The sequence below is a fragment of the Erinaceus europaeus genome, chromosome 14, assembly GCF_950295315.1.
Source record: "Erinaceus europaeus chromosome 14, mEriEur2.1, whole genome shotgun sequence".
In the NCBI taxonomy this organism is placed as follows: Eukaryota; Metazoa; Chordata; class Mammalia; order Eulipotyphla; family Erinaceidae; genus Erinaceus; species Erinaceus europaeus.
In genome coordinates, this window is record NC_080175.1 from 25,663,410 (window position 1) to 25,676,225 (window position 12,816).

Below are 12,816 nucleotides of genomic sequence, written 5' to 3' on the forward strand. Positions count from 1 at the left end.
CAACATTTTTTTCCATACCCTACCCCAAGGGCAATAAAATAGCTTCTCCAGAGTGTCTCCTAGACACCCTGGCACCCCATCTGCCCATCCAGTTCTGCAATGCACTTCAATATAGAGTAGGTAAAAATGGTGAACCCAAAGAGATTTCCTGGATAGAAGCAGATCCCTAAACTTCTTCGTTATATCTATGAACTTCTAAAAAACAATACCATACTATCAGCTGTCAAACTATACAAGTTAAGTTGCAAGTTGTGGGAATATATTTGGGGTAGCAATGCCTTATGTGTTGTATGACTATGTCAAAGACAACGGGGGGGGGGCAGTTCATGGAAAGTCATCATCCCGCAATTAGTCCTACAACATTCACAAGCAATATCACCTTGGTGGACACTTCTAATTCCCATCATAAAACAGAAATGAAAGAAGATGAAACAATAGAATAACTTTCAAAAATCCAGAAATATAAGTTAACAGGTAAAACAGACCACCCAAGAAGAACTTGAATGGAATTAAATTGATGTGACAGAATATTGAAGCCAAACTACTGCTAAGGATGGATGACAAATAGTGGGCTGGGGTATAGCATAATGGTTATGCAAAAGACTCTCATGCTTGAGGCTCCAGAGTCCCAGGTTCAGTCCCCCGCACCACCATAACCCAGAGCTGATCACGCTCTCTGGTAAAAAATAATAGTAATAATAAATAATAATAACAACAACAATTGGAATTTGAGACAAGGGAAGGGTATCCTTTGAAAAAATAAACTAGGGAGTCGGGCGGTAGCACAGTGGGTTAAGCGCAGGTGGCGCAAAGTGCAAGGACCGGCGTAAGGATCCCAGTTTGAGCCCCTGGCTCCCCACCTGCACGGGAGGCGCTTCACAGGCGATGAAGCAGGTTTGCAGGTGTCTGTCTTTCTCTCTCCCTCTCTGTCTTCCCCTTCTCTCTCCATTTCTCTCTGTCCTATCCAACAATGATATCATCATCAACAACAACAACAGTAAGAACTACAACAGCAATGAAAAACAACAAGGGCAACAAAAAGGGAAAATAAATTAATATTTTTTAAAAATTAAAAAAAAAAAAAGAAACTAGGTTCAAAATCTTTCATTGCTCTTTCTGGTGTTGAAGTGGCTATTTATTTTTATTTACTTATTGCCTCCAGGGTTATCATTGGGTCTTGGTGCCTGCATTACAAATCCACTGCTCCTGGCAGACATTTTTTTCCCCTTTTTATTGGATAGGGCAGAGACAAATTGAGAAGGGAGGGGGAGATAGAGAAGAAGAGAGACCCCTGCAGACCTGCTTCATCACTTGTGAAGCATCCCCCTTGCAGGTGAGGAGTGGGGGGCTTGAATTTGGATCCTGGCCTGGGTCCTTGCCTTTAGTACTATGTGCTCTTAACTGGGTGTGCCACTTCTTGGCCTCCTTGAAGTGGCTCTTAATAAAATAATCTTTGGTATGTTTCTCACATAGAAATGTTGTAAGTTGAAAGTTCATGAAGAGACCAAGTTGCATTCAATGATTTTCAGATTTGCCTTAATTAAAGGTGAAATGCTATTGATTATTATAAAGGACACTAGACATTGTAAATGAACAAATATAAAGGATAATAAATGATATGTTTACAATTATACCTATACAATGTCTGTCTCCTAAAGAAAGATACTCAGACTACCTAAAATTCTAGCCAAGCTGAGTCAAATGCAGCTCCAGATTGTTAACTTAACAGAAGTAAGCAGCATTCCTCACCTCCTCTCCCTTATAAATAACGTGACTCCGGATCAGGTGGGGCACACCTGGCAGAACACATGTTACTATGAGCAAGAACTGGAGTTTGAGCCTCCCATTTGCTGGGGATATGTTTCACAAGTCATAGAGCAGTGACGCAGGTGTCTCTCCTTCTCTCCTCTGTTGAGAGAGAGAGAGGGAGGGAGAATGAGAGAGAGAGAGAGGTATCGCTCTAAAATAAGTAGCCCTGCGAAGCACTATGCGTTGGAAAAGTAATTCATGGCAACTTATAGTGGTCAGCCAGAGATTCCCACAGCTCTGAAGCTGCTCTTCTTGGGTCCCATACAGCAGCATTCACGACAGTGAAATAAATGTTTTAAATAAGCCAACGACATACAGGCTCTAGAGGAAGTGGGAGGCTCCTGCTGTCTTAGGGTTTAAGAAGACAATAGATAGTTATTGCTATAATCACAGTATTTGGCGACTGGGTTAACTTTGAAATATCCCTTTATTATAATTTGCTGTATCATACACAACATCACCATAATTTATGTCCTCTGACATTATTTGTATATAGCTGTGCCACCGGTTGCTTCTGTTCTTCCTGGTCTAGGCTTTTGAGAGAGTCAACATATCAAAGACTCAGCCTATGTACTAAAAAGACTCAGTCTGTGCTTTAAAAAGTTTGAGATATACAATCAATTTTCCCCTCTCATATTAATTAAATAGTGATTTATATGACTACAAATTAATAGGAGTGTACATAAACACCATTCCCACCACCAAAAGACTGTGTCCCATCTCCTCCCCCTCCGCTCTCCACCCCCCTTCCCTTGCCCCATGAAGCAGAACATCCATCCTCACCCTCAACCCAGGGTTTTTACTTTGGTGCCCTACTCCAAATTTAGTGAAATCCTGCTTTTAGTTTTTCTTTCTGTTATTCATTCTCAGCTTCTGTTTATGAGTGGGAGTCCTGAGATTCCCAAACAGACATGATGGGCCTAGACCTCGAATAAATTCCTCTCTCTATTGTTACTGGTCATTTCTATCAGGAATAACACAATAGACCCCTTTGTGGGCCCCCATAGGACCCTGCCCTCAACTTGGATCAACAATAGTAAAGAATGTCCCATCCTCCAAAGGGAGGATGGACAACATACTCTATGCTACACCTGAGGAAGATGGGTTCTGAAATTGGGGCACCTTGGAAGGTTCCTACTGATGACCACAGAATGTGAGCTCAGATCTATAGGGATGCAGAGGTCACTTAGGCTCCTAAGCTGAATATGGGCCCCAGATCACACCAAATCAATGGGGTTTACAGTCAACAATATTTATATCCCTTTCTCATATTAGGGAGCTACTCTCTTCCCTGATCCAGATGTCTGGTCCTTTTCCCAGCCATGACATCATCTCCCCAGACAATAACTTGGGTCCACATGCATATCAGATTTCAGGCTCAGGGGAAAAAAGAAAAAAGAAAAAAAGTACTAGCATAGCTACAGGCCCTTTGGAATATAACTAAAATATGCCTACTAGCTATCTACAAAACAGAGACCACCCCCCCCCCCCAAACCCTTCATCTGCACTATTCCAGCCTTTAGACCCATGACTGCTCAACAATTTGTTTGGCTTTGTATGTTAACTCTCTTGTCAACCACCAGGTGCCAGATGCTAGCATGATGCCGACCAGACTTCCCTGGACAGATGACCCCACCAATGTGTCCTGGAGCTCCGATTCCCCAGAACCCCACCCCACTAGGGAAAGAGAGATACAGGCTGGGAGTATGGATTGACCTGTCAATGCCCATGTTCAGCTGGGAAGCAATTACAGAAGCCAGACCTTCCACCTTCTGCATCCCACAATGACCTTGGTCCATACTCCCAGAGGATAGGAATAGGAAAAGAATAGGAAAGCTGTCAGGGGAGGGAATGGGATACAGAGATCTGGTGGTGGGAACTGTGTGGAGTTGTACCCCTCTTATCCTATGGTTTAGTCAATGTTTCCTTTTTATAAATACAAAAAAAAAATTTTTAAATACAACCATAAAATAAATAAATAAATAAATAAATAAGTCAATGACAATCCTGACCCTCAGGTTGTCTTTTCCAATAAAAGAGGAAAAAGAGCCCTTACTTAGGTATTCCTAACATGGCCCCTTTTCTACCACTACCCATGTCTTTTTAAAAATTCTTTCTAGGGGCGAGGTGGTGTCACACCTGGCTGGACGCACATGTTACAATGAACAAGGAACTGAGTTCAAGCCTCCTGTCCCCACCTGCAGAGGAGAAAGCTTCACAAGCAGTGAAACAGTGCTACCGGTGTCTCTCTTTCTCTTTTTCCCTATATTCCCCTCCCCCTCTTGATTTCTCTCTCTATCCAATGAATAATATTTTTTTTAAAGGCTCTTTTTTTTTCTTGCTTCCAGGGTTATTTCTGGGGCCTGCTTGTGTACACAACAAATTCATCACATGAAGCATCCCCTGTGTAGCTGGGGAAGGGGGGGGAGTTTTTTATTTGAAAGATTTATTTTTTTAATGAGAGTAGAGGGAGGAAGAGGACCTGGGTAGTGCCCAACTCTGGCACAGGTGGTGCCAGAGGCTGAACCTGCCACCCATGTAAGTTTGAGCTATCACCCCAGTCCATGCCACCCTTTTTAATTTGGTGGATAAATTAAAATTTGAATTCTCAGCTGAACAGAGCAAGAACAAAACAGATGGACCAGCCCTCATGGTATTTAAAGGTCAACACTCTTCTTTCTCTCACCTTGAGCACTCGATATACCTCCTGTAGTACTTGCTGCTTGTCAGGCACTAGGTTAACAACACAATTTGATCTAAAAAGAAAAAAAGAAAGAAAAAGAAGAAGAGATAGAGTTGCGAGCAAATCTGCTCACTATTCAAAGATTTTTCAAATCCTTTCAGTCCCTAGGAACTCCCACTGTTTCTCAAAACTATACCATTCTTCTTGCCTCCATTCTCTCTTCTCTGCACTTAATATTTTCCCAAAGTAAAGGAGGTGAACAGAATGTTTGATTTCTCAGTAAATTACTAACAGGTTTAGGAATGCAGAAAAAAAAATCAGATGTAATTCTTATTTGTTTCTGTCCATATGTTTTTGCTGTACAAAAAAAAAAAAAAATGTGGGGCTAGATGCCTTCTCCACAAGTCATTTCATATGTCATATGCAAACAGCCCAATCTCCTCAAAAACAGTTTACTAAGTCCCCACCTGCAGGGAAGGGGAAATTTCATGAGTGGAGAAACAGTGTTACCAGTGTCTCCCCTTCTCTCTGGCTCTTTCCTTTTCCATCTCTATCTCTCACTCTCTAGCAAAGAAAAAAGGGGAAAAGATGGCATCCAGGAGTGGTGGAGTTGTCCTGCTGGCACCAGACCCAGTGATAACCCTGATAATAGATTAATTAATTAATTAATTAATTCTCTTTTCGACTAGAGTACTCTCTGACCAGTGGGCTACAAGCAATTCAGAGCAGTTCCCTCCCACTATGAAATCATGTTAAGTTTAGTTCTAATACTTTAAATGCTACTTAATTCAGCAAAAAGTAGTGACATTTGTAAGTCCAAAGGGAATGAACTGTGTTCATATAAAGATATTGACCTACATGACAATATCATAACTATCACTCTTAATTCCAGCTTCTCCCAACTTCTCTATGTAGCCATGGATAAAAGTTACATTGGGTATCTGGAAGCCATATTTGTTCATGTGATATCCGATGTACTTCTTAGCCACTTCTACCTAAAGGAAGAAAAATACAGATTTGATAATCAACACTTAAGAAATATATTACTTTTTTCAGTCAGGGTCATAGCTCTCTGACAAGACATATGCTTTGCAACGATGAGGCCCTGAGTTTGATCTCCATCTGTTAATTAATTAAGTAAACCTACTACTTTTTCCTTAAGTGTTCCTTGTTCCTAATGGGAAGATATTTCCCCAAGGCTGCATTTTTTTTTTAAATTATAACTTTTTTGAAGAATTATTTTTTTAAGAGTGTAAACTCTTTTTTATTTTTATTTTATTTATTTATTTATTTCCTTTGTTGCCCTTGTTGTTTTATTGTTGTAGTTATTATTGTTGTTGTTGTTGCATAGGACAGAGAGAAATGGAGAGAGGAGGGGAAGACAGAGAGTAGGAGAGAAAGATAGACACCTGCAGACCTGCTTCACCGCCTGTGAAGCGACTCCCCTGCAGGTGGGGAGCCGGGGCTCGAACCGGGATCCTTAATACCGGTCCTTGTGCTTTGCACCACCTGCGCTTAACCCGCTGCGCTACAGCCCGACTCCCAAGAATTATTTTTTATTTATTCCCTTTAGTTGCTCTTGTTGTTTTATTGTTGTAGTCGTTGTTGGATAAGACAGAGAGAAGTAGAAAGAAGAGGGGAAGACAGAGAGGGGGAGAGAAAGATAGACACCTGTAGACCTGCTTCACCACTTGTCCCCTGCAGGTGGGGAGCCGGGGACTCGAACCAGGATCCTTACGCCGGTCCTTGTGCTTAACCTGCTGTGCTACCGCCCGACTCCCCCAAGACTGCTTTTAACTATACAAGATTCCTCTGAGCATACAGGATATATTATATACATCCTGATGCAGCTCAGTGGAGCATAAACATTCTGCTTGATTAAAAAATTTCACTGAAGTAAATCCTTCACTAACAAAATCTTTCAGGATAAATGGCAGAAGGAAGGTGCTTCAGATCAGCATGATATTCTTATGTTAGATCAAATGTCAGACTCTATATTCTCCTATGAGAGGCTCCAGTTATCAAAGGTCTTTGCTTCCAGGACAGGAAGTACTCATGGCACAAATGACCACTCTATAAGAGCAGCTTTCAATTATCCTTGAGGCCATAAAGGAATCAACTTTATCTCTAAAAGAATACTTTTGAAAAATGTTTTTCTAGGTCTTCCAAATCATCACCTCACCTGACTTTCCGTCATGTCTATTCCGGTGACATGTCCCATCTCACCAACCAGCTGACTGACTGCATAGCAATCTCTGCCACTTCCACTACCCAGGTCTAAAATCCAGCAGTTTTTCAGATGCTCGGGGATGACCAGACCACAGCCATAATACCTGGGAAATAGAGAATGCATATATACATATTACCCTTCTACACACTACAAGATGTGGAACAGGTAAGTCTTATATATTCTTTTTTCTTTTCTTCCTTCCACTATTAACTCAATTTCTAGTTGGGTTTTTAGTCTTCTTCATTAAAGGTGGAACTCTATCTGCTTTGTCATTTAATTGCTGGGTACTGTGCCATATACTAAGACAAATAAGCCATCTATAATATTTGTTCAATAAATACACTAGGCATTAGTTGAATATCTAGTGCGGGTCCAGGTAGTGCTAGTTATTGAAGCAAAAATGTCAGACAAGAGTTTTGTACCCTAGGTGTATACTCTAATTGGGGTATAAAATATATGAGCACAGAAAATATTTTCCAAGACCCATCAATGACAAACTGAGTGGCACAGGACACTGGTAAGTGCAGTTGTGGTTTGGGGGAGGGGGAACTCAAGACATGGAGAGAATGCTGTCAAGTAGGTAGGACACATTCCGTGTTGGATTAGCAGGATATGGAAGTCAAGGAAGAGAGGGAAGGTATTCCATACTGACAACTGCAGGCTAGGCAGGCAGAAATCATCTGGGCAGTACTGGTGGAAGTGAGCATCAGAGCAGGCCAAGGCTGGCTAGGAAAGGAGGCAAGCTGGGCAGGTTTTTTTGTTTTGTTTTGATTACTTATTTATTTATTTACCAGAGCACTACTCAAGGTCTGGCTTATGGTGGTGTAGGGTTTTGAACCTGGAGCCTTGTAGCCTCAGGCATGAGGGTCTGTTTGCATAACCATTATGCTATCTACCCGCGCCCGTTTTTTGTTTTTGTTTTTAACAAATATTTATTTATTTAATTTATTTTTTGGGTAGGGACAGAGAGAAATCGAGAAAGAAGGGGGAGATAGAGAGATGCCTGCAGCAGTGCTTCACCACTCTTGAAGTTTCCCCCCTGGTTGACCGGGGCCTTGAACCTAGGTCCATCTACATAGTAGTAGGTGCTCAACTTGGCGTGCCACCGCCCAGCCCCAAACTGGGCAGTTTCGAATGTCAGATCCAAGGAGCGTGAATGTGAGTGAAGAATGTGTTGTATGCACGTGCGGGGGCAGATTGTTGTAAGATCTTAACACAGTGGTAAAATGATCCGATCTCCGTGCTGCGCAGTATGACAGACAAAGCAAATCACCCAGATTAGGGGAGTTGGCCGGCTCTCCAGTAACCGAGCGAGCACCTCCCTCATTTGGGTAAACTGCAGTCCTGGTGCGCCAAGGGACAACAGAGGGCACTTTACCTCAAGGTTACTTCTTCATGCACATTCTGCAAGGCTTCCCGGATGTACTTGGGAACAGGCCTAGCCGGTGTGACACAGGCATTGGTTTGGAGGTCTTCAGATTTCTTCAGCACCTGACCGTAGTAGTCCTGACCCAGGGAGCGAGAGTAAGGTGAAGGACCCCAGAACACCAACATCCCCGTCCCACCCTTCCAGGCTTGGTCGATCCCAGTTTTCTGCGGTAATTTGGGACCAGGCGAGGCTTGACTTCCAGAGCTCTCCTCCCTCCCCCCGCGCCCACCTCCCGCCTCGGCTGCACCCCCTCCCTTCCTCCAGCCCCCTTCCCCCAGCACTGCAGACCCAGCTGCTTCACCTGCACGTCCTTATGGATCTTTGCGTCTCTCAGGGCGGCCATTGAGCAGACTGGCTAGTGCGCTGAGCAAGTACACGGGAGAATTAGCTGTTGGTACTAGTGGTGATGATCGGAAAGCGGGGGAGCAGGGAGAAAGACTGGGGCTACACTAGAAGCAAGACAGGGAAGCCTATTCACTGTTCCCATAGGTCTCTGAACTCTAGGACTTTGGACCCCACAGCCACTCAGAGCCAGACCCTGCCCTAGGACATTACTATAACCTGGTGTCCTCCTTCTGTGCGCCACTGCATGCATTTTGTATTCTGGTTTAGCCGAGCATCCACATCTACAATGGTTTTTGTTTGTTACATTTATGTATTTTCTTTGGGGAATGAAATCACTCTCAATCCTTATAAATGTCAGGCTTACTGAGATATGTTACATTCAGTAAAATTCACGTTTCTCAAAGTTCTGAAGATTCTGGTAAACGAATACCTATCAGAACAATCAAGACATTTCTCTCTCCCCAAAGCATTGCTCTGCCCCTCTTTGTACTAAAACTTTGGCTAGTCCCCCCCCCCCCCCCCCCCGCCAAAATACCACAGAACTCTCCTATTGTTGGAATGTCTGAGCATGTGAGGGTGTAGTAAGAATGTCGTAGAGGTGGATCACAACAGGGAGTCATTGTCATTCTATTATCAATTGTATTTAGAAAAACAACTTTCTAGGCATCACTCTGGCACAAGGATGGAAATTAGGTGCTCAGATTTGCAAATTCAGCACTCAACTGGCTGCACCACCCCTGGGGCTGCTCTTACCTTCATTTTCAATCTGTAGTAATTTTTAGTTAATTCATTTGTGTTTTCTAGAGTTTCTGTTTTGTTTGCCACCAGGGTTATAGCTGGAGCTCAGTACCTGCAGGATGACTCCACTGCACCTGGTGGCCATTTCCCCACTTTTTCCTTTCTTTTTTCTTTTTTTTTAAATAGAGACATAGAGAGGAAGAGTGGGGTAGAAAGGGAGAGAGACACCTGTAGCACTTCGGCCTGTCAACTGCAGGGGGGGTCATTTGAACCTGGACTCTCCTGCATGGTAACTATAAACTCTACCACAGGGACTACCACAGGGGCCCTGTCATTTTATATTACAGAAAGTCATTTTTATTTCAACCACTATAGCTATATATTTTATTTCCTTTTGTGGTTCTAACAAGCATTTCTATTCTTAGGATTGCAAAGTGGTATGGACTTTCCAGTGAAAGGATAGCTAAATGCAAGATTCACTAAATTACATTCATTGTTCAATCTTATGGGCAGTAATAATATTCCCGGATGTCAACTGTTATGTATTAATATAAAGGTATATATATATTCAGCAAATGGAGCCCTTGGAAACAATTCTTGTTGCAGTCTTTTTATAGGTGGGACTATTTCCAATTTTGTGCAAAATGAGTGTCACTGAGTTTTCTGGAAGTGGTACACTGCTTAAGACAGTCCTCTTTCTCTTTTTTTTTTCCCAACACTCCATAAAATTAGTTCCTTAAGAAAAGCACTTTGTTACTTTGAGTAATTATGGACTTAAAGTGATTAACTTTCACATATAATGAAAGATTTTTTAGAAACTTAAAAAAAAAAATTCAGATGATAGTTCCCATATTCCCTGTAGTCTGGTCCAGGAATGGCAATGATAACGCAATTATGCCTTAGAGGAGATTACCTCTGAAACATACTATTAAATGGAGACAGCTTTATGAAAAATGAGGGTCTTTGACAGATTTGTAGGTCTGGTAGACATTAACTCTTTTAGATTAGTTAATAACTCTTTAGAACTTTATGAGCATGGGTACAAGGTTCATAAATATGTTACCTACTACGCAAAGATAGTAGCTCTTCTGGAGTAGGGCACCAAAGTAAAAACCCTGGGAGGAGGGAGAGGGTAGATATTCAGCTTCCTGGGGCGGCAGGGGGTGGGGTGGGTGGGTGGGATGGGACACAGTCTTTTGGTGGTGGGAATGGTGTTTATGTACACTCCTATTAATTTGTAGTCATATAAATCACTATTTAGGGAGTCAGGCGGTAGCACAGCGAGTTAAACGCACGTGGCGCAAAGTGCAAGGACAAGCGCAAGGATTCTGGTTCAAGCTCCCGGCTCCCCACATGCAGGTCTGCAGGTGTCTTTCTCTCCCCCTCTCTGTCTTCCCTTCCTCTATCCATTTCTCTCTGTCCTATCCAACACAACTACAACAATAAAACAAGGGCAACAAAAGTGAATAAATAAATTTTTTAAAAATCACTAATTAATATGAGAGGGGAAAAATTGATTGTATGTCTCAAACTTTTTAAAGCACAGACTGAGTCTTTTTAATACATAGGCTGAGTCTTTGATATGTTGACTCTCTCAAAAGCCTAGACCAGGGAGAACAGAAGCAACCAGGGGCACAGCTATATACAAATAGTGTCAAAGGACATAAATTATGGTGATGTTGGGTATTATACAACAAATCCTAACAAAGGGATTTTCCAAAGTTAACCCAATTACCAAATAGTGTGATTATAACAATAACTATCTATTGTCTTCTTGAACCCTAAAGACAGCAGACAGTACCTCACATTTCCACTATAGAGCTATATTTCCCCCAGTCCTGGAACCTTAGGGTGGGGCAAACTTTTTTCCTGCATGCTTCTCTCAATTCATACTAAATAATATTGCATCCGCCAATCCCAACCTAATCAATGCAATGAGTACCACCTCAGCATGCTTAACTTCAGACTGTGTCCAGAGACTTCAGGTGTGGAAGGACAACCCTTCAGCTTCATTACTCGGGTGAGACCTTTCCTTTCATAGTATTCTCTAATTCCATTCCAGGTGGTTCACTTCCTAACAAAGTCCCAAAACCTAGATGTAGACCAGGTCCCGTGAGGTAGAGCATATGTTCACACGTATCCATAAACTAGGGCAAAATATATACCTGAAAGCATAAGTACACAATAGTCTGCAGAATACCCCCCAGCACTTCATCTGCACTATTCCAGCATTTAGGTCCATGATTGCTCAACAATTTGTTTGGCTTTGTATGTTAACTCTCTTTTCAGCCACCAGGTTCCAGATGCTAGCATGATGCCAACCAGACTTCCCTGGATAGATGACCCCACCAATGTGTACTGGAGCTCCACTTCCCCAGAGCCCCAATCTACTAGGGAAAGAGACAGGCTGGGAGTATGGATTGACCAGTCAACACCCATGTTCAGCTGGGAAGCAATTACAGAAGCCAGACCTTCCACCTTCTGCATCCCACAATGACCTTGGGTCCATACACCCAGAGGATAGGAATAGGAAAGCTATCAGGGGAGGGGATGAGATACAGAGATCTGGTGGTGGGAATTGTGTGGAGTTGTACCCCTCTTATCCTATGGTTTTGTTAATGTCTTTTTTAAATAAATAAAAAAAAATTTAAAAAGATAGTAGGTTTGTATGAGGGTCACATTAGGCATCTTGAGTAAATGAGGTGATAGGTAATGAGAGAACAGGAATATGACAGTCCAAAGATTATGGAGGTCTGAAGACAATCAGACTTACAAAGTGAGCTGAAAATGTAGGAAATTTATGGAGATCAAATGCACTTAATATATGTGTTAGCCTGTGTTCTCAGTAGGCTTTGCATGAATTATATTTCATTTGATTCTCACAACTATCTATTAGATAGCTGACTCTAAAAAATATGGGCTGAATAAATGAAGTCTATGTGTATTAATAAAAAAAAGAAAAGCACTTTCTCACTCATTATTAAAATGGTACCTTTGCCATGAATGCAATGTACAGGGTCTGCCATTCTCCACTGCACTTGTGCTTTATTATTTTTTTATTATTATTTCTTTATTGGGGAATTAATGTTTTACATTTGACAGTAAATACAATGGTTTGTACATGCATAACATTTCTCAGTTTTCCATCTATCAATACAACCCCCTCTAGGTCCTCTGTCATCCTTCTTGGACCTGTATTCTCCCCCTCTACCCCATATTATTTTATTTTCAATATGTGGTTACTTACAGAAATCATTTGATAATCCTTCACTACACTTAGCCACACAGAGATAATATTTCAATGAAGCAAATTACAATCAACTTGAGTTGAGTTATTCCACTTCCCCCTAAGTATCTAGCATGCAGGGTTCATTGTAGATCAGATTTCTGTGGCATTCTTCATTTTGATTGGTCAACACCTCAGCCATGGGTAGGTGTATATATGTGTGTGTCTTTTTAAATGCCATCCCTACTAAATGACAGGTATACTATGTACAATGGCATGCAGCTTAGAATGAATTAGGGCTCTCACACCATGCCATATTTTCAGTATTATCAAAAGCTAATTTTTCTAAGTGAAGC

The 12,816-nt window shown here is 41.8% G+C and overlaps 1 protein-coding gene across 1 annotated transcript in view; it reads right to left on the minus strand.

Annotated features, from left to right (window-relative positions):
• AS3MT (arsenite methyltransferase) overlaps window positions 1-8,937 on the minus strand; it is a 37,626-nt gene extending 28,689 nt beyond the window's left edge. Inside the window, exons 1-5 of the mRNA XM_007530652.3 lie at window positions 8,453-8,937; window positions 8,101-8,228; window positions 6,675-6,825; window positions 5,351-5,487; window positions 4,496-4,565 (exon numbers count right to left, since the gene is read on the minus strand). Of these exons, the coding sequence (XP_007530714.1) occupies window positions 4,496-4,565; window positions 5,351-5,487; window positions 6,675-6,825; window positions 8,101-8,228; window positions 8,453-8,494 (528 nt within the window). The 5' untranslated portion in view covers window positions 8,495-8,937. The remainder of the gene's footprint in view (window positions 1-4,495; window positions 4,566-5,350; window positions 5,488-6,674; window positions 6,826-8,100; window positions 8,229-8,452) is intronic.
• Between the last annotated feature and the right edge of the window lie 3,879 nt (window positions 8,938-12,816).